At 39.2% G+C, this 22,415-nt stretch overlaps 1 protein-coding gene across 1 annotated transcript in view; it reads left to right on the plus strand.

Moving 5' to 3' along the window:
- The window catches only part of LOC124795806 (serine protease snake-like), an 88,171-nt gene that overhangs the window by 48,800 nt on the left and 16,956 nt on the right, over positions 1-22,415 (plus strand). The window contains exons 2-4 of the mRNA XM_047259891.1: positions 12,694-12,861; positions 14,768-14,868; positions 15,063-15,172. Of these exons, the coding sequence (XP_047115847.1) occupies positions 12,694-12,861; positions 14,768-14,868; positions 15,063-15,172 (379 nt within the window). The remainder of the gene's footprint in view (positions 1-12,693; positions 12,862-14,767; positions 14,869-15,062; positions 15,173-22,415) is intronic.

Consider the following 22,415-nt stretch of genomic DNA (forward strand, 5'->3'; position numbering starts at 1 on the left):
GCTCCATGATCTTGTCGTTGGTGGGGAGGCTTGTCCGCCTCAGCGATACTAGTGTTAGACAAATTGTAGATTCAGGTACATCTTCTGAAGAAGGCTCAATTATTGGGCTGGTTGGTTTCATTACCGCAAATCGAGGCTGATAGTTTCTTATATATCAAAGCAAATAATTGGTCTTCCTCCTCTGAATTGCTAAGCAACCGCTGAAAAACAAGTTGACATCGTTGGAACTCTAAAATGGAACAGAATGACAGCATACAGTACGTGAAATGTGAAGAACCAACTACTTAGTGCTCCATGAAAAGTTACGTAGGAAGTTTGTAATTTTTTTGCTTTTTATTCTCATGATACCTGAGAATAAACTTCAGATACTATTTCATGTGAAAAACAAGTTGACAAAAGAAAGAAACAGTTTCCAGTATTTATGGTTTTAGTAAGGAACTTCCATAATTGCCTATTGTTCCAAAAAATCTAATCCAATTATAGTGCTTCGTTCACTCCACCACCTTGCATATACTTATGAAGAAAGCAACAGACCAGAAATTGCGTTTGCATAATGGCACAAAATGTGGCGTAGACGCTCTGGACATGAAGTGCAGTAAGTATTCAGGTAACCGGTCACTGGCAGTATTTTACCTTCCAATATTAATGAACTGCGCAAATGTCTGTATTATGTGCAGAGGGTTGACAAAAATACGGGAGTACCAAAACCGCGACATATTTCTATGCCTAATACGGTCTAAGAAAGCCGTTGTCATTCAAAGCGGCTTCCCGTTGTCTCGGAATGGATAAATGTCCTGTTTTGCTTTCAAGGGAATATTATACCACCCTTCCTGCAACATAGTGGCAACTACAGGTAACGGTGATGGAGGTGGAAAGCGATGACGCATACATCTCACCACAGTAGATCACAAAGGCTCAATAATATGATCTGCTGGCCAGGTGAGATGCGACAGTACATCCTCGTGATCACAAAACCAGTTCTGAACAATGTAAGCTGAGTGAACAGGGGCACTTGAGAAGAAGATGGAAACCGTGTGAAACAATTCATCTGACCAGATGACTTTCTTTCATTACTCCACAGTCCAGTTTTAATGGCTTAGGCACCACGTTTTCCTGTTATGGGCATCTGCAGTACTGGTGAGTGGTTTTGTAATTCCAAATCGCCTACAATTTCCGCTTATGGAGCCCCCTCCGTGATATTTTGGTGGTGTTAGAATTCAAAAATGCGACATTCGTTCTGCTTTTGCAGCTGTCGTCCTCTTATTTTTCGTCATAGTCCTTTCCAGTGACAGTCCTTCAGGATCACTCAATCAATACACACTTTCTTCCACATTGTTGTTTTGCTTGTAAGCGGTGCCTCTTGGAGCTCAAAATACTTTGGTTACCTAGCACCCACTAGATAGGAACCGGTAATTTCCAAGAATGATTGCCAATCGAAGTCGCGGGGTCCAAACTATACATATCGAACGCACGATCCTAAATCGATCACGCGACTGTGGTGGCGGGCGTTATGATCAATTATTTGTGATCGTCATTTTTATCTGTTTTCCGTCGTTCCTTTAATTGCTGTGAATTACATACCTCCCGAAATTAATGGTGTTAAAAGAAAAGAAAAAATTCCTTGACGTCTCTATTTATGTGCTGCTCCATGACTCTGCTATCAATATCTTTATTCTTGGCTTGTGTGTAACTTCTGTGTATTTTCTTACAGTAAATGTGTTTTTTTTTCGTATCCAGGGTGTAATTACAAAGCTAATAAAATGTTTTCTTGCCTTTAAATAATATTTTTCATCAGGTTATGGGCCCAGTACACGTGTAAAGGCAAACAACACAGTTTAATTAAAACAATATTTGAAATGAGCGTATGTCTGTAAAGAAACATGACTGCTAGCGGCGATTATAAGGTCAGCATTGATAAGCTTGAAGGACCTGACGACTGGGCCAAATGGAAATGGCATATTTCTATGATGCTACGTTCATATTGACTAGAAGATATTATTAACGGTACACGTGAACGTGTAGAGTTGCCGCAAGATGTGACAAGTGAACAAAAAGAAGGGTATGTGGAATGGCTCAAGGACGACGCAAAGGCAGCAAATCTTATAGCAAGTGCGCTAAGTAAACCTGTTGCAGAACTCGTCTTACGTGCAAGAATGCTAAAGAAATCTGGGAAAAATTACGCGCCCGATTTGAACGTAGCAGTACTCAGCGTTTGAATATGTTGATTGAAACATTTTTCCGTGTTAAACGTGATGAATCGGAAGATATTAGTGCACATGTGGCCAAACTGCAAAAGTTATTTGTGGACCTGAACGATGAATTATCAAAACATGAAGAAAATACGCCATCTGAAAGAATCTTAAGTGGTCGAATTTTGTCTACACTGGGAAAAGACTACGACAATTTTAAGGATCTCTGGGATACGATACCGACAGAAAAGCAAAGCTTGAATTTATTGATTGAAAAACTCTGTACTATTGAACTGCGTGAACAAGAGGTTAATGGAAGTGCAGCTTTTGTCGTTTCTAAAACAAGAAAACGGCAAACAAGTAATCAGCAAGTAAAGATGACGAAGTCAGAATTAAAACAGAAGTTTCCGTGTAATAAATGCAAACAATTAGGTCACTGGGCAGCAGAGTGTCCACAGAACACTCGTGACAGCAATAAAAGAAAAGAGAAGAAGCGAGACAGTGAACACGCTGCATTTACTTCATACGCTATGGGTGTGTGTACCAGTAATCACAGTGACCTAAATAAATGGTATTGCGACAGTGGCGCTACAAATCATATCACTCCAAACAAACAGTATTTTGTTTCGTATAGTGAATTTGATGTTCCTCATGTAATTTCATTGGGAAAACAAGATGTGAAAATGTGTGCGTACGGTCAAGGAACAGTTTACATCCAAATCCGACGAAACAATAAATGGTACAATGCTAGAATGGACAATGTTTTATACGTCCCTGATGCAAGTGCTAATCTGTTCTCTGTGAGAGCCATTGCCTGCAGAGGCTACAGTACTAATTTTAGTTATAATAATGTCTGTGTTCGAAAACAAGTCAGTGGCAATATTGTTATGACAGGTTATGTGAAAAATGGACTTTATGTGTTGAACATGCGTGTTGTTAGAAATGCAAAAATGAATCGTATGAGCTTGATGACTTCATCCGAAACATTGCAAGTGTACCATGAAAGGTTTGGTCATCAGAATAAACAACATGTGAAGAATATTTTAAAAGGAATGAACATTAATGTGGAAGATGCCAAGAGTGAATTTTGTGACGGCTGTGCGGTTGGAAAGATGCATAGGCTGCCATTCAAAACACGAACAATACGCGCTACCAGTACTGGTGAATTAATCCACGCAGATGAAAATGGACCAATGAGCACGAAATCTTTTGGAGGCAAGCATTATTATGTATGTTTCAAAGACGATTTTAGTAAATTTCGACGAATTTTCTTTTTAAGACACAAAAGTGAAGTGTGTACTGTGCTCAAGCAGTTTTTAAATGAAGCACGAACTAATGGACACGTTGTGAAACAATTTAGATGTGATGGTGGCAAAGAATTTAACAATAAGAATGTCAGTGAACTGCTTGCAGACAGGGGAATAGAGCTACTGATTCCTCCTCCTTACACTCCTGAACAAAATGGTGTGGCTGAACGGGAAAATAGGACCATTGTTGAAGCTGCCCGGTCAATGCTAAATCCGAGTAAATTACCTAAAGGGTTGTGGGCAGAGGCATGTAACACAGTAGTCTACCTAATAAATCGTACTGGAAAATCTTCAGTTGAAAATAAAACCCCTTATGAACTATGGTTTAATCGACCAGTAGGACGACTTGATCATCTCAGAATTTTTGGTACAGGCTGCTATGTTCACATTAACAAACAATTCCGTTCCAAGTTTGATGATAAGGCAGTTTTTGGACGACTTGTTGGATATGTTAATGACAAAGATGGGTTCAGAGTTTGGATTCCATCTAAAAGAAAAGTGGTGTTGAGTCACGATGTAAAATTTAAGCCAGAAATTGTTTGTGATTTACATAGTGATCATGTTGAATTTGAAGTCCCTCGGGAAGAATTTAATGATCCGAATTCATCTAAAGATGACCAATGTAAATCTCCTAGGCTGTACACTTCTGGAGGAAGCCAAACTCAAGAAAAAATTGGCACTCTCGATTCTAGAGAAAGTCAAGAGTCGAGTGAATCTGAAGAAAATAAAGAATTAACAGAATTTCTAAAAGCAGAAGCTGCTGAATCTTCTAATGAAGAGAAACAGAAGAATAAAAGACGACGAAGAAAACCAACCTGGATGGAAAGTGGTGAATTTTGTATGGCAACAAAAGTTGATGCACTTGGATACAAAGATTCAAACTGTTTTTTCAGAAATATTGCAGTCAAACGAGAAGGAAGAATGGATGCAAGCTATTAGTGAAGAACTTCAATCACTCAATAGAGGAAAGTCCACTGGACCTGATGGGATACCAATTCGATTCTACACAGAGTACGCGAAAGAACTTGTCCCCCTTCTAACAGCCGTGTACCACAAGTCTCTAGAGGAACGGAGGGTTCCAAATGATTGGAAAAGAGCACAGGTAGTCCCAGTCTTCAAGAAGGGTCGTCGAGCAGATGCGCAAAACTATAGACCTATATCTCTGACGTCGATCTCTTGTAGAATTTTAGAACATGTTTTTTGCTCGCGTATCATGTTATTTCTGGAAACCCAGAATCTACTATGTAGGAATCAACATGGATTCCGGAAACAGCGATCGTGTGAGACCCAACTCGCTTTATTTGTTCATGAGACCCAGAAAATATTAGATACAGGCTCCCAGGTAGATGCTATTTTTCTTGACTTCCGGAAGGCATTCGATACAGTTCCGCACTGTCGCCTGATAAACAAAGTAAGAGCCTACGGAATATCAGACCAGCTGTGTGGCTGGATTGAAGAGTTTTTAGCAAACAGAACACAGCATGTTGTTATCAATGGAGAGACGTCTACAGACGTTAAAGTAACCTCTGGCGTGCCACAGGGGAGTGTTATGGGACCATTGCTTTTCACAATATATATAAATGACCTAGTCGATAGTGTCGGAAGTTCCATGCGGCTTTTTGCGGATGATGCTGTAGTATACAGAGAAGTTGCAGCATTAGAAAATTGTAGCGAAATGCAGGAAGATCTGCAGCGGATAGGCACTTGGTGCAGGGAGTGGCAACTGACCCTTAACATAGACAAATGTAATGTATTGCGAATACATAGAAAGAAGGATCCTTTATTGTATGATTATATGATAGCGGAACAAACACTGGTAGCAATTACTTCTGTAAAATATCTGGGAGTATGCGTGCGGAACGATTTGAAGTGGAATGATCATATAAAATTAATTGTTGGTAAGGCGGGTACCAGGTTGAGATTCATTGGGAGAGTGCTTAGAAAATGTAGTCCATCAACAAAGGAGGTGGCTTACAAAACACTCGTTCGACCTATACTTGAGTATTGCTCATCAGTGTGGGATCCATACCAGATCGGTCTGACGGAGGAGATAGAGAAGATCCAAAGAAGAGCGGCGCGTTTCGTCACAGGGTTATTTGGTAACCGTGATAGCGTTACGGAGATGTTTAATAAACTCAAGTGGCAGACTCTGCAAGAGAGGTGCTCTGCATCGCGGTGTAGCTTGCTCGCCAGGTTTCGAGAGGGTGCGTTTCTGGATGAGGTATCGAATATATTGCTTCCCCCTACTTATACCTCCCGAGGAGATCACGAATGTAAAATTAGAGAGATTAGAGCGCGCACGGAGGCTTTCAGACAGTCGTTCTTCCCGCGAACCATACGCGACTGGAACAGGAAAGGGAGGTAATGACAGTGGCACGTAAAGTGCCCTCCGCCACACACCGTTGGGTGGCTTGCGGAGTATCAATGTAGATGTAGATGTAGATGTAGATGTAGACTTAAGGAAAACAATACCTGGGTGCTGGTTGACCGTCCGAAGAATGCCAAAGTATTGCAAAACCGCTGGGTTCTACGGCGAAAGGTCGCAGTCAATGGAGGTACTCGCTTTAAAGCCAGATTGGTTGCAAAAGTCTGTATTCAGAAAGCAGGAATTGATTATGACGACGCCTTTAGCCCTGTGGCACGTTATGACACCATACGAACTCTGTTGGCTGTAGCTGCTTCAAAGAAAATGCTGCTAGAACAATTCGATGTAAAGACAGCTTTTTTGAATGGAATACTTGAAGATGAAGTATATATGGAACAACCAGAAGGTTTTGAAGATGGTACAGGCCGAGTATGTTTCTTAAAAAAAGGTCTTTATGGGTTGAAGCAAGCGCCACGTTGTTGGAACAAACGTTTTGTTGAGTTTATGAAGAAAGCTGGTTTTTCAAACAGTGATGCAGACCCATGCCTATTTTATCGTAGACAAAATGGAAATAGCCTTTATGTGGCAATCTACGTTGATGATGGCCTGATTGTCGGCAGTAACAAGAAAGAAATTGCTGTTTTTATGGATGTTTTACAACATGAATTCGAAATAACAACTGGCAGTCTTGACAATTTTCTTGGCATAAAAATAAAGCAATATGAAGATGGAGCAATAATGATAAGTCAAGAGAAATACACAGAAGAAATTCTGCAAAGATTTCGAATGGCAGAATGCAATACAATCTCAACTCCTATTGGACGTGAGGACAATAATCAAAACGAAGAAGTTTCGTCATCTGTACCCTACCGTGAAGCAATTGGTTGTCTCATGTACCTTTCAACAGTAACTCGTCCAGACATCACTTTTGCAGTCAATAAAGCTGCTCGAGCTATGGAGAAACCAACCACTGAAGACTGGAATAGAGTAAAGCGCATTTTCCGGTATTTGAAAGGGACCTTAAATTTTGGAATTGTATATAATAAAAAAGAAGAGTTAAAGATTTACGCTGATGCAGATTTCGCAGGTGATAACCGGACAAGGCGCTCAACAACTGGAATTCTTGCAAAGTACTCAGGTAGTGCAGTGTCATGGACAAGTCAGTTGCAGAAAGTAGTGGCCACATCCACAACCGAGGCGGAAATAATTGCAGCTAGTGAAGGAGCAAAAGAGTTAGTTTGGTTACGTCGTCTGCTGTCAGAATTAGTGGAAACGTCGGGGCAGCCTCCAGTTCTTTACATTGACAATGTTAGTGCATTGAAGTTGGCAAAAAATCCAGAATATCATCGACGTTCTAAACATATAGAGGTCCGACATTTCTATGTTCGTGAAAGATATCTGAACGGTGAGATTTTCTTGGAACACATTGATGGACACAATCAGTTGGCAGATATTTTGACGAAACCTCTTGAACGAGTTCGATTTAATTTTCTATGTTCAGAAATTGGCATGCAAGAGACAAAGCAATAATTTCACGATTTTTTCTTTTGGAGGAAGTGTTAAAAGAAAAGAAAAAATTCCTTGATGTCTCTATTTATGTGCTGCTCCATGACTCTGCTGTCAATATCTTTATTCTTGGCTTGTGTGTAACTTCTGTGTATTTTCTTACAGTAAATGTGTTTTTTTTTTTCGTATCCAGGGTGTAATTACAAAGCTAATAAAATGTTTTCTTGCCTTTAAATAATATTTTTCATCAAATGGCAAAAAGGGAATTGTTCCTGTAGCATACACATCACATGGTCTTTCGCATGACAACACCAACGACGAGCAGGTAAGTCATCTCCTTTGTAATTACAAGTATTTTTGTAACGGTCTTCTTTTGTCATTGCTGTAGTGACCACCGTAAACATACTCATAACGCCCGCCACCAGAGTCGCGCGATCGATTTAAGATCGCACGATCGATATGTATCGTTTGGACACAGCGACTTAAATAGGCAATAAATATTGGAAATTACCCAAGAACCAACAATTTGCCCTCGTTTGACTTAGTTTACATGATGCACTCAAAACTGCTGAGGAAACTTGGCAACGTACTGAGGTCACTGTTCAGGTGCAGTTCGTGGTCAAACACAACAGCGCAACGTGCAGGCCACATATGAATTTGTGTTCAAGCATGCATTTCTCGCAGTCGTTTCCGTAATTTTGTTCAACTCCTGTATCTACATAGAGGTACGACGTCAAGATATGAGTTCATGAAGAGTGTAGGAATGAGCTTAGAGGACATACGAAGAGAGAGCTCCAGATTCCAATCTTCATATATTTTGGGCGAAGAGCAAAGAGATGGTGATCCAGCAAAAAGAGAAACAACCGACAAGCAAGAATAGAGAAAAAGCTGTCTTTATCGAAGAGGCAGACTATAAACAGAGGATGCGGCTTCCTGCGTGCCACGTTGCGCTATTAGGCGCTATATTTTCGAAAGTCAAACTGTGGTTGTTCTAAAGGCGAGGTGGTACGTGTGCGAGCTTGTATGATACGCAGTTGCCGAATTTCTTTTCGGTATCTTGCCCATCGTTTGCGCAGTGTATAATTGCACGCACAGAAGCAATACCAAATATTTCGTATTTCAAGTTAGCTCTGTTTTACTGGTGGACTGATGTTAAATATTTATACGGCTACTGACACTATCGAGAGACGATTATATAAAGTAATAGTGCTATGCAAACGCCACTGCTCTAGGTCGTTAAGTGAACGCTGACAGTTACTGCATTGCGTGTGGTGAGAGATAATGCTCGGAGTTTAGTGTTCTCAGTGCACTCTTGACACTGTGGATCTCAGAATACTGAATTTCCTAACGATTTCCAAAATGGAAGATACCATTTGTCTAGTTCAGACAACCATTCCACATTCAAAGTCTATTAATACCCATTGTGTGGCCATAAACGTGCCGGAAACCTTTTCACACGAATCACCTGAATACAAATGACAGCTTCAGGAGGTCGACAGTTCAATCCTGCATCCGGCCATCCTGATTTAGATCCGTGATTTCCCTAAATCACTCCACACAAATGCCGGGATGGTTCCTTTGAAAGGGCACGACCAACTTCCTTCCCCGTCCTTCCCTAATCTGATGAGACTGATGACCTTGCAGACTGATCTCCTCCCCCAACAACAACAAATGACAGCCCCACCAATGCACTGCTCATTTATACCTTGTGTACGCGATGCTACTGCCATCTGTGTATGTGCGTATTGCTATCCCATGATTTTTGTCACTTCATTCCGTATTACAGAGATGTTGTTGTTGTGGTCTTCAGTCCTAAGACTGGTTTGATGCAGCTCTCCATGCTACTCTATCCTGTGCTCTCCCAGTACCTAGTGCAGCCAACATCCTTCTGAATCTGCTTAGTGTATTCATCTCTTGGTCTTCCTCTATGATTTTTACCCTCCACACTGCCCTCCAATACTAAATTGGTGATCCCTCGATGACTCAGAACATGTCCTACCAACCGATCCCTTCTTCTAGTCAAGTTGTGCCACAAGCTCCTCTTCTCCCCAATTCTATTCAATACCTCCTCATTAGTTACGTCATCTACCCATCAGCATTCTTCTGTAGCACCACATTTCTAAAGCTTCTATTCTCTTCTTGCCTAAACTATTTATCGTCCACGTTTCACTTCCATACATGGCTACACTCCATACAAATACTTTCAGAAACGACTTCCTGACATTTAAATCTATACTCGATGTTAAGAAATTTTTCTTCTTCAGAAACGCTTTCCTTGCCACTGCCATTCTACATTTTATATCCTCTCTACTTCGACCATCATCAGTTATTTTGCTCCCCAAATAGCAAAACTCCTTTACTACTTCAAGTGTCTCATTTCCTAATCTAATTCCCTCAGCATCACCCGACTTAATTCAACTACATTCCATTAGCCTCGTTTTGCGTTTGTTGATGTTCATCTCATACTCTCTTTTCAAGACACTGTTCATTCTGTTCAACTGCTCTTCCAAGTCCTTTGCTGTCTCTGACAGAATTACAATGTCATAGGTAAAGCAAAATGGTAGGTCACATAGCACACTGTCAATGGATTGCCACTATGTCCATGCAGCATTTCTTAGGCCAAAGGGCATGGTGATTAGTATCTGTGTTAATGCTTTCATGCAGTCAAGGATGCTAAACATCAAAGTGCCACTGAAGAAATGGTTAAAATGGTAGAAGTGTGAGACTGGTTATTTATCAGGGGTGGTGAAATGATTGAGGGCACCAAACTGCATCCTCCTCCAGTACTAGGAGGAGAGCACTATGGGCTGCTCAAATGCCAATGATGCCATCCCAAAGCATAGCCTTGATTTCAGCTTTAGCAGCTGCAAGTCAGTTTGGTGTGAGGCATCATGGTCTGCTCAGAACTGGAAGAACAGACGTGATGTGAATGTCTTGGACTACACTGTGCTGTACCTCTCACAGTGCTCCAAGTGGGCATACAATGGCTGGGGAATTGATCATGAAGGCTCTGGTACTGTCCTACATTAGCAGCATGGATGAGCTTCAGAGGAGATGGAAGCTTTTTTCTACTTTGCTCTGACAAAATTTAATTTCTTTATTGTTAGGTTATTACACTTTGATGCATACATTATTCCTATTTGCAGTGTTATTAGTTGGCATCTGTTGATTATTTTACTTCATGGATAAAATTCTTTTGTCTCTGTTTGATATCCTGAGAACAAAATGTAATAGTAGTGTACAAGACTAGTATACAAGACCGTTAAGATTAACACAATGAATAAATATTTATGTACTGATTTTAGTATCATTTTTTCACTACGTAGCTTAGACCATGAGCTACAAATATTATGGTTCAACTACTCCAGTTCAGTCTGTAAACATAACTGTAAACATAAAAATTACTCAGATCCAGGATTGCGATCAGATAGTATGCTGTAGATAGATGGCTCATACTTCAGTCTTTGATTTTAATAAATATGTAAAACATAGTAAATAATTTCCTGTTAAAAATATTGTTGCTGTTAGTGTAACTGACAGCGATAAGCTGGATTTTTGAGGTTAATCATCATTCTTTTTCATGTACATGTCCACAGCCATTGTAAATTCCTTCAAGGAAATAATTTTACTCTGTAGACTATTATTTTATTTTGAAACAAACACTTTATTTCATTATTTAGCAGTTAGTTAATTTCTCGCCCTTGGGGATTATGAAGCTACATACAGTAAAAATTTTTATTTCCATAACACATCAGTGGAACATATTGTCTATAAATAATAAACAATAATTTGATACAGGAAGATGACTCCTTCAACTTAGTCATTGTTTTAATGGCTTTTGTCAGGAGAGAAGAAATAAACTATCCATGTTGGCCTGCAAATGTTAGAAAACTGATTCACTGTGTTTGAGAGCAAGTGTAATTGCTGATTGATTTTTTTAGCTCTTTCTTTAAGGCAGCCAGTGGAATTAGAATTGAGAATTACATTGGAAAATAGTGGGGTGGTATGAAACTTCCTGGCAGATTAAAATCGTGTGCTGGACCGAGACTCGAACTCAGGACCTTTGCCTTTTGAGGGCACGTGCTCTACCAACTGAGCTAACCAAGCACAACTCGCACCCTGTACTCACAGCTTTACTTCTGCCAGTACCTCGTCTCCATAGAAGCTCTCCTGTGAACCTTGCAGAACTAGCACTCCTGGAAGAAAGGATATTGCAGAGACATTGCTTAGCCACAGCTTGGGGGATGTTTCCAGAATGAGATTTGCACTATGCAGCAGAGTGTGCGCTGATAAGAAACTTGCTGTCAGATTAAAACTGTTTGCCAGACCGAGACTCGAAGGCGGGACCTTTGCCTTTCACGGGCAAGTGCTCTACCCAAGCACGACTCACACCCTGTTCTCACAGCTTTACTTCTGCCAGTACCTCGTCTCTTACCTTCCAAACCTCACAGAAGCTCTCCTGCGAACCTTGCAGAACTAGAACTCCTGGAAGAAGGAAGGAGGTAGAGCACTTGCCTGTGAAAGGTAAAGGTACCGAGTTCGAGTCTCGGTCAGGCACACAATTTTAATCTCCTAGGAAGTTTCACAGCAGTGCACACTCTGCTGCAGAGTGAAAATCTCATTCTAGTGGGGTGGTATTATATTGGTGACAGTAAAGCATAACAATATCATTGTTGCCATCCTGTACAGGGAGAAAGGAGATGCAGAGGTCATCTAAAAGTGGATGAGTGAGGAGGTGGTAAGGAATCATATTTTGTTTGATATTTGTGTGCATGGGTAACTGAGTGAGTGAATATGCATTATTTTCTTACTTCACCAATTGCACTGCCACCATCCATTGGCAAGGCTGAGCTGAACACAAGGCTACTAGCTAGCTGCCAGCAAATTAAACTGCATTACCTAGAGTAAAGAAACAGTGTTGCTTCATGTTGTACAGTCAATATTAAACTGTAGGTCCTCCTATACCTGGTTGGGTAAGTCAGTTAAAAGGTTGGAGAGATGCAAGGGCATTATTACCATGCCTAAAAAAGCACTGATATGTTCATTTTCAGATTGGGGCAGCTTTACCTTAGTAGGAACTTACAGTAAATATAAGAAAAAAATATTTTTATTTAAAATGTAATAAAAATTGTTTCATTACATGACACTCTTGATAAGTTGGGATATCAAACATATTGCTAAGGTAGAGTTAAATTTGTCAAAGCAGAATCTCTAATTCCTTTCTCTGGAGGAAAACATGCATTTAGGATTGCTACTGATAAAAATTTATGATGGTGCCTGGCATACTTGTATTGGTAGTATTTTGGTATGTGGTTGTGTTGTGCAGACTTGGTGTGTCAGCTGCCCGATGGCTCTGGTGGTCTGTGTCGTGTTGCCAGTGACTGTCCGTCAGCATCCTCTGCTGAGGCATGTGTTGCCAAAGGCCTTGTCTGCTGCCCCAGCACCACAACATCCCCAGCACCTGCCACTGGTGTTGGCATCAAAAGCAGGCAAGGTATGTGTCTTCACTGTAATATTGCCTTTTCTTTTATGCAGTTATTTTGCTTGAAGTACTTAAAAGAGCTTATAACTCTCCTAATTTTATTTGCATTAAACTGAATGTGAACTTCGTTCTCATCTAACTAAGACTGAGCTTTCCCTATCTCAGTTTTTCAGTTGAAGCGAGTAATTGGAATATGTAATAGATTGTTTCTTTTCTAATAATTTTTCTATGAAAATATTGCTAAACATTTCAGAAAATACTTTTTGAGTGGAGATTTCAACTTCGAAAGTAGTTGTGTGTGAGCATAATTAGAGGTTATCAATTTAAATACTCGTTTTGGGTATTAGGGCACATATCTCTCTCTCTCTCTCTCTCTCTCTCTCTCTCTCTCTCTCTCTCTCTCTCTGCCCCAGCTGTTGAAAGAACCCACTTTTTAGCCAATGTAAGGTATGAAAAAATACAAATCAGTCCATGTCAATGGTACAGTTGCACTAATGAATTTCATTGCTGTTTTACACCCAATCTAGAATAATTCTGTTCAGATCATTATATCGCATGTTGTTCATGTTTTTCCTAACTGTGAAGTGACTAAAATCTGACTTATATTGCCACTCATGCATGCATTAATGTAGCAATGGACCAGCAGTGAATATTATTTTCTAATAAAAACTGCACTGAGATGCCAGTCTGCCCCAACATTCCCATGGAGTGATCTTGTTCCTTTGATTTTAAATGAAGTGATTGACTTGATCTGGAGACTTCAGAATTCAGTAAAACACTGATTATTTAAATCTGCTTGAAGGCAGATTTATGTGTAATTTATTCTGAAGTTTTCTTAGTATGTAACTCATTATGTTTAACTACAACTAATTCTGTAAAAATAGTTCCAAGCTCAGTGAAAGAGTTGTAAACATTGTAAAAACATATAAAAAAAGTACTGAAATGTAAAGAAATTCTAAAAGTTTCTTACTTGTTCATAACAAATGTAACCCAGAAGTTGAAAACAATGGATTATTTGACCCAGTTTGAAGTCAGCAGGACAATACTCTGAAAGAGACTGTTGTCTGTTGTCAGCACTATCTGACACAGAACATAGTTTTGGGCTGCCATATGTCTTCATTCCAACACTTTTTTCTATAAAATGTTCTTGTTGCCCTTCCAAAAATACCTAGAAAATGTAAACCATTTCACTTAGTGCCTTCTACACAGAGAAGTGCTTGCTTATTTACATCTAGGTGTACTAACTTAACACAGGATTGGAAGATTAATGCAAATTTATTTTCATTACAGAGGTAGTGTAGGGTATAATTCACATATGACAGTTTTGTCCCTCAATAAATCATACTTGTGTGTGTGTGTGTGTGTGAGTGTGTGCGACCTTCATTAAACAATCCACTCCACTTATATAAAGATGTCTGATTTCTCTTTAAAAAGGCGATTATTCCATTAAAATTCATCATTGTTTTTTATTCTTCCAGACTGTAACATGAAACAAGCAGTTTAATTATGATATCATCATGAATGAACCTCAAAAGTTCCATGTGTGTTGAGGAATGTTTTGTCAGTGCAGTTGCAATACATAATTAAAGGATTTTGAATACCCTACCCAAAAATAATTAAGCACAATGTAATTAATTGTAGGATAATTTTGTGGGTTACTATCATTAGTTACTAAATCATAAGTGATTACTGACATGTAGTATGTGAATAAGCCTTAAACGGTAGGATTCTTGAGAACTGATGAATGAAGTTTCACAAGTGTTCACTGAGGCTGGCAAAAGCAATGGGGCATAGATATATTTATGATAAAAACAGTGTAGCAAAAGGCATATCAGCAGTTCAGCTATGGTATGGCTCAGTGGCAAAAAAACCAACAACTTCAGTCCTTAGTATTTTTGTCTTGTTTTTGTTTATACAGAATGTGAAAAGAGTGCACAACTAGCTACAGTGGATGAGTGCCCACCTATTGAAATGACTCCTGGCAAGAATATAGCAGTACCAGGCCTATTCCCCTACCTAGTGAGTATGCTTGGAACATTAAATTTGTAATTATTTTCACAATTATTTATTGATTTATTGTTTTTAGTACATACTCTTAATATTTTATGTAAATGCAGACTTCCTTGTCAGGCCATTATCACAATATGTTTCTTACGCCATAACCTTTAAAAATCATGAAGTCTTTGTAGAAAGAAATGTCTTCTCTGTTTCAGGCAGTACTAGGGTATGGTAATCTAAGTGACAGCAAATGGCTTTATGCTGGTGTGCTAGTGAGTGAATCTTTTGTGCTCACCTCTGCACGATGCCTAGGAAATTGTGATCTGTAAGTATTAAGTCATCAGGTACATTATAGCTTTCTACAGAAATAAAATTAAGTTAATATAATTTGCCACACATTCCTTGAAGTCTGCAGTCAGATCCAGTCATACCCATGGCTCAGATATTGACAGTCTCAGAAAAATGTAATCAATATGATAAAAATCTCTATTTACAAGTTCTGCCAAGTAATTTGTTACTGATTAACAAAAATATTGTTAAAACTGTACGCTAGCAATCACAAGAATCACTTCATCATCCATTACAAATTTAATAAACGGCTACCTTCTCCCTAACCCCTCACATGAATACTCAGTTCAAAAATGAACTTGGAAATTTGGCTGCCAAAGTTAGTAGAAATGTATGTATTTATTAAAAGATTGATGTGTCACATTTACATGAAAGATCTTGCCAAGAACCTAAGAAAAGTATGGTCCTACATCAAATCACACATTGACCAGTCTGGTTTGGCAATAGGAGACAGAAAAAGGAAAGCTGAAGTTTTACATTTCCCCTTCAAGAAATCATTCGTGCAGGAGGATTTTGCAGATACCATCATTTGACTGTCAGACTGACTGCCATATGGAGTTAGTAGTAAGCAATTGAAAGAGTTGAAACAAATAAATCACTAGGTCCAAATGGAATACTTTCTTATTTAATGTAATTGGACAGTTACTTATTTAGCTCTTCTTGGTTGCTTTCATAGTTTAATTCTTATATGCCTACAGTTTTAGTAACTGTAAAGTACAGATGCACACAATCTACAGTGCAGTTGTCATTTCTTTTGAACAGCATCTAAATGGCTCAGTATGGTGCTGGCCTCCATTGGTGACACATTTCGAGAGTAATATGTTATATATTTTGCTTTCTGCATGTGCTTTTATAATTAATTCTTAAGTTAATAGTACTAGGGTAGATAGAGCAAGTGGATACAGGACTAGTTGGCTGCAGCTCCAAACAGCCAAAATCTCTTTCGGCCATAGTCAGCTGTCTTCAGCCTGATGCCTAAAGGTGTTGTGGTTGTGGAGAATGTGTTGCATCACTTGGGACACCTCAGGTAATTACTTATTTAGCTCATGGGCTCTGCTGCAGGGTGTGCAATGTAGGGAAGCTGCCATCACTGCAAGGTGACTGGCAGGCTGGAATACACTTGCACCACTTGAGATGGAGAATGAAGGAGGAGGCGGTCTGGCCCAGCGCAGTCACCCTTTGAGTGGACAGGTGGCCACTCCTCCAGCAGAGTCTGAGCAGGCACATGGGGACAGGTTTTTTTTTTTTAATTTTAATTTTATTTAATTTAATTTTTTTTTTAACTCGAATGTTAGGCTTATTACGGAGCCAATAAGAGAAATAGCAAAGTGCAATGTATTCTCAGTATGTCTGTATGGGGGTCTCATCCATGGTGTGGAGGAGATCCTATCAGCAGCTATTGAGGATGCAGGGTACTGTTGTCTGCAAGTTGTGGCTCTCGTCAACACCAATGACATCTGTCACTTGGGTTATGAGACCATCTTCAGTTCATACAGGTGACTGGCAGTAGTAATGAAGACTATTGGCCTTGCTCATAGGGTATAACTCAGTTTTCAGCATCATAGTCTAGGTTGCAAGCAGAACTCAGTTTTCAGCATCATACCCAGATTTGGTCAGGATCATTTGCTTTGGAGCTGACAAGAGGGTCTGAACCAAAGGCTCCACGGGTTGTGTGAAGATCTTTGCAGCTTTCTGAAGCTGCATTATCGGCTGAATTACTATAGAACTCAGTCATAGTTCAGGAATTCACTACACAAAGAAAGCAGCTACATGGATAGCAGGGTACTTGTAGAGAGCATAAGGATTTTATTTTTAAGCTAGGCGGTAGATTGACATCCTCCAAACACTCACCACGCAGTATGCAGAGTGAAATTAGACTGTATATAAAGTAAAGACACTGCAGCAGTCAAAATTTTAACAATAAATTGTGAAGTATTTGTATCAAAGAAGCAGAATTTACTTCCTTTCAGGAAATTTGTTGCAGTCAAATTATTCTCAGAACAGAGAGCTGGCTGAAACCCAGAGTGGAAAGCTCTGAAATATTAATTATGGCATGGAATGTGTATCAAAAAGAGTGATTAGATGGCATGGGGGTGGGGGATTGTTGGAGAGAGTGTTCATTGCGGCTGACAAAAATATTGTCTATCAAGTTTGAAATTGAGTCTGATGGTGAAGTTATGTAGACATGAGTAAAAGGCCTGTGGGAACTAAAGTTAGTTCTTGGATGTTTTCACCAGCCACCCTATTTTACCATGACATTTTCAGAATCATTCAAAGAAAGGGTACACTCAGTGGTGCAAAAATACCCAAAGTGTGCAAAATTAGTTTGAGGCAATTTTAACCTATTGAATCTATGGATTAATTGCAGATGGTGTAGTCAGTCAGTTTTGTGAAGCAGTTTTGAACAGTTTCCTGAAAACTGTCTTCAACAGCTGGTTAGATAGCCCACATGCAATGAAAATATTTTAGACCTTGTAGCTAAAAACAGGCCTGACCTTATCGACAGTGACAGTAGAGACACACAGGTTACTTATCATTTCATTGTTGTGATAGTGGTTAACAAAGTTAATAAAGCCATTGAGGAAGCTGTGAGAGTATTTCTGCTAGAAAGAGCAGGTAAGCAGTTGTCATTATTTGTGAATGATGGATGTGAAGGAATTATGATAAAAGTTTAAACTGATTGTAAATTACTCTCTGAAGAAGTAGATGTATTAAGCACGGAAGAGGCTCACCATGGTCTATTAGACTGGTTTATTAAACTGGGAAAAAGCTGAGGAAGCAAAGGCCGTTGCACTCTCAGTTCAGAGTAAGATGTGAAAATGACAACAGGCAAAAGTTAGAAATAAGTGTGTTTGTAAAAGGACTAATGTGTGAAGCTTACAACTACCACCATCATACCTTAATGAAATATCTTCCTGAGAACACAAGAAAATTCTGGTTCTACATAAAATCACTACACAGATTGAAAGCTTCTATCCTATCATCCATTGCCCAGTCTGGCTTGCCAAAAGAAGACAGCAAAGGGAAAGATGAGGATTTAAATTTTCCGTGTAAGAAATCGTTCACACAGGATGATTGTTAAAAATACCATTGTTTGAACATCACACAGACTGTTGTATGGTGGACATTTCACTTCACTTCACTTCACTTACTATGGTAAGAACCATCACTGGCATAGAGAAGCAACTGAGTTGAAAATAAGTCACCACGTCCAGATAGAATCTGAGTTTGGATTTACAGAGATTACTCTGAGATTGGCCCCTTACTTGGTCTGCATTTATCACCAGTCTCTCATCTAGCACAAAGTCCGCAAGGACTGAAAAACAGTGCAAATGACTCTTGTATATAAGAAGGGTAAAAGAATGGACTCCCAGAATTAATGACCAATATCATTAATTAATTTGCTGCAGATTTCTTGACAATATTCATATTTAAAGTATACCTAAGTCAGAAAAGATGTCAACAAACTAGCACAGGTTTAGAAAGCACAGCTCTTGTGAAACTCATCATGTAATTATCTCACATGATATCTTGCTAACAATGGATTAAGAGCAATGGGCAGGTTACAAATCTCTAGATTTCTGGAAAGAGTTTGACGCATTGCCCCCTGCAGACTGTTAGAAGTCTGAGCATACTAAATAGCTTCCCTGATATGCGAGTGGCCCAGTGAAGTGTGATATGAATGCTCTTGTTCTCTATATACATAAATAACCGGATAGATTGAGGTGAACAGAAAAATGCACCTCTTTGCTGATGACATGGTAGTATATGGGAAAGTATTGTGGTTGACTGGCTGTGGAAGAATAAAAGATGACTTAGGCAGAATTTCTGTTTGGTGGGATGAATGGCAGAATGCCCTAAATGTAGAAAAATGTAAATTGGTGCAGAAGAAAAACAGTCATGTAATGTTCGAATACAGGATTAGTGGTGTGTTGCATGCCAGATTGATTAAATACAGGGTGAAGAAAAAATGCCACACTTGGAGACCAGTATGCATTTCCTCATCCAGATTGAAGATAAGTTTATCTAGCAAAATCATATTGGGTAAACGAGGAGATGGTAACACTGTCACATTGTGCAGCACATTGGAATGTACAGGGGAATGTGTATCATCCCACACTACCGTACCTGCTGTCGTAGCTCACTGAGTGGGCTGCTGGAACATCAAACCCACATCCACCTTCAGACTATGGTTGAATTCTTGTCACAATCATTTTCTATTTTTTAGACATCCAATCTGTAGTCCTCATCATTTATAAGCAGGCCACCATGCAAATGACAATAGCCTATCACAAGACAGTGGAATTCATGAAACTGTAACTGGTCTTGTCAAATTCATATGGGGCAGCTTCCTGATGGAGTATACAAAGGATGAATAAATTTCAATATGCTTTTCATGCTGGGTGCATCTAATAACACTTTAAACAACACCAGCAACTGGAAAACCACATTCAACAAGTACAGTTTTATGAATGACCTTCGCACCAAGTGGAAGATAACAAACATTTTATAAACAATGTGATATGGAGTGATGAATCTAGCTTCACTCATGAAAGTATTTTCAATCTCCACAACAGCTGTTATTGGTCAGAGCACAACCCAAATATTGGCAGCCGAGAGGACATTGGCGGTGCATTTTTTGCGAGTCTGTCTTTGGCCTCTATTGATCTTCTGGCAACCTCTTTGCTGCATGGTGTGCTGATGCCAGCACAGAAGGCATTACATTTCCATGTGCTGGTGCAATGCTCTTGTGGTTGAAGAAAGGAAAATCAACAAAGCACCATCAATACAAAAACAAGCTCCATAGAACACTAAAGATCAAATAGGCATTTGTAAGCAGTGCCATGGAAGACTGGTGCTGTGCGTGTGCAACTTCTGAGACTTGTGAAGTATATTGCAAGAAAGCTATATGCAAAATGTATGTGTGACTTGTATATGTGGGAAGGTCCGCAAGCAGGATGGGTGACCTTTCATATGAGATAATGTGTTGCCACATGCCAGAGAGACATGGTGCTCCTACAAGCTTTGATAGATGTATGTTAGTGTAAACATACATCTACATCTACCTTTATGTATAATCTTAAACTGTTCACATATTGGCATTATCGCCTGCACCCTTTGCTCTGTGGCTTCCAAGGCACTCCCATTGCACTCTATCAATGGTCTGAACTGACATTTTATGCACAAAATCTGCACGTATGACAAACCAGAGTGCACACAGTAGGACGCTCCACACTTGACTACCCAAACAACTTTTCTGGTTTCAATGGCCTAAGTGGTTAGAATGGAGTAATTCCCATTCCATAGAAAGTACTTTCTCACAGGTGTAAAATTTACCAAACTATCAGTTTAGTAATTCAAGCTTGCAAAATACTAATGTGAATTCTTTACGGAAGAATGGAAAAACTGATACAAGCAGACCTTCAGGAAGATCAGTTTGATTCTGGAAAAATGTGGGAACATGCGAGGAAAAACTGATCCCATGACCTATCTTAGAGGATAGTTTAAGGAAAGGCAAGCCTGCATTTATAGCATTTGTAGACTTAGAGAAAGTTTGTGACAATGTTGATTGGAATGCTCTCTTTTGAAATTCTGAAGGTAGCAGGGGTAAAATACAGGGAGCGAAAGGTTATTTACAACTTGTACAGGAAGCAGATGGCACTTATGAGTTGAGGGGCATTAAAGGGATGCAGTGGTTGGAAAGTAAGTGAGGCAGGATTGTAGCCTTGTCCTGATGTTATTCAATCTGTACATTGAACAAACAGTAAAGGAAACCATAGAAAAATTTGGAGTAAGAATTAAAGTTCAGAGACAGGAAATAAAAACTCTGATGTTTGCCGATGGCACTGTAATTCTGTCACAGACAGCAAAGGACTTGGAAGAGCAGTTGAATGGAATGGATAGTATATTGAAATGAGGGTATAAGATGAACATCAACAAAAGCAAAAGAATGATAATGGAATGTAGTTAAATTAAATCATGTGATGCTAACGGGTGCAGATTAGATGAGTTTTGCTATTTGGGCAGTAAAATAACAGATTATGGCTGAAGTAGAGAGGATATAAATTGTAGACTGGTTATAGTAAAAAAAAATTAATTAATTAATTAAAAAAATTTAAAAAAAACCATTTCTAAAGCACCAGTTTGCTTTTGTTCTACAATATTATTTTTATTGCTAACCGGTTTTCGGCTTAGAAGGCCATCTTCAGACATTAAATGTTAGCAATAAAAATAATATTGTAGAACAAAAGCAAACTGGTGCTTTTCATTTATTATTATAATGTTGTTCTACCAAGAACTGACAGAAGATTCTGTTAATATTTCTAAAGAAGATAAATTTGTTAACATCGAATATAGAATTAAGTGTTACAAGACCTTTCTGAAGGTATTTGTGTAGAGCGTAGCCATGTATGGAAGTGAAACACTGACGATAAACAGTTTAGATATAAAACAATAGAAGTTTTCAAAATTTGGTGCTACAGAAGAATGCAGAAGATTAGATCAGTCGATCACAAAAATAATGAGAAAGTACTGAGTAGAATTTGGGAGGCAAGAAATTTGTGGCATAACTTAACCAAGATTGGTTTATAGTTTGCATTCTGAGACATGAAGGGATGGCCAATATTTCTGTTGGAGGGGTGTGGAGGTTGTAAATCATAGAGGGAGACCAAGAGATGAATACTGTAAGCAGATTCAGAAGAACATAGGTTACAGTAGTTACTTGGAGATGAAGAGGCTTGCACAAGATAGAGTAGCATGGAGAGCTGCATCAAACCAGTCTTTGGACTCAAGACCATGACAACAACATCAACAACAACAACAACAAGTGGCCAGAAGCTGAACATGTTACTCTACAGAATAGAGATGTTGCAGCACAGTGGGGATGTCTAAATAGCATTGTGATGTTAGCATGACACCATCTCTCTGATACAGAAGTCTGTTGTGCAGAGTGTAATCTTGAAGTCTGTTGTGCAGAGTGTAATCTTGAAGCTTCTCGTGAAATAGGGCACCAGATGTGCAGAAATTTTGAGGAGGCTTCAGGTACATTTTGAGGAAGAAATCCTTTGAAAGACACAAATATATGAATGGCATAAAACATTTGTAACAGGGCAGGTAGCTGTGGAAAGTGCATCCCACAAAAGGTGACCATGGACGAGCATCACACTAAACATTCATCCCATACAAGATCTTATTGCAAAAGATCAGTGCTTAAACCTTTC

The sequence above is a fragment of the Schistocerca piceifrons genome, chromosome 1 (assembly GCF_021461385.2).
Source record: "Schistocerca piceifrons isolate TAMUIC-IGC-003096 chromosome 1, iqSchPice1.1, whole genome shotgun sequence".
Classification (NCBI taxonomy): domain Eukaryota; kingdom Metazoa; phylum Arthropoda; class Insecta; order Orthoptera; family Acrididae; genus Schistocerca; species Schistocerca piceifrons.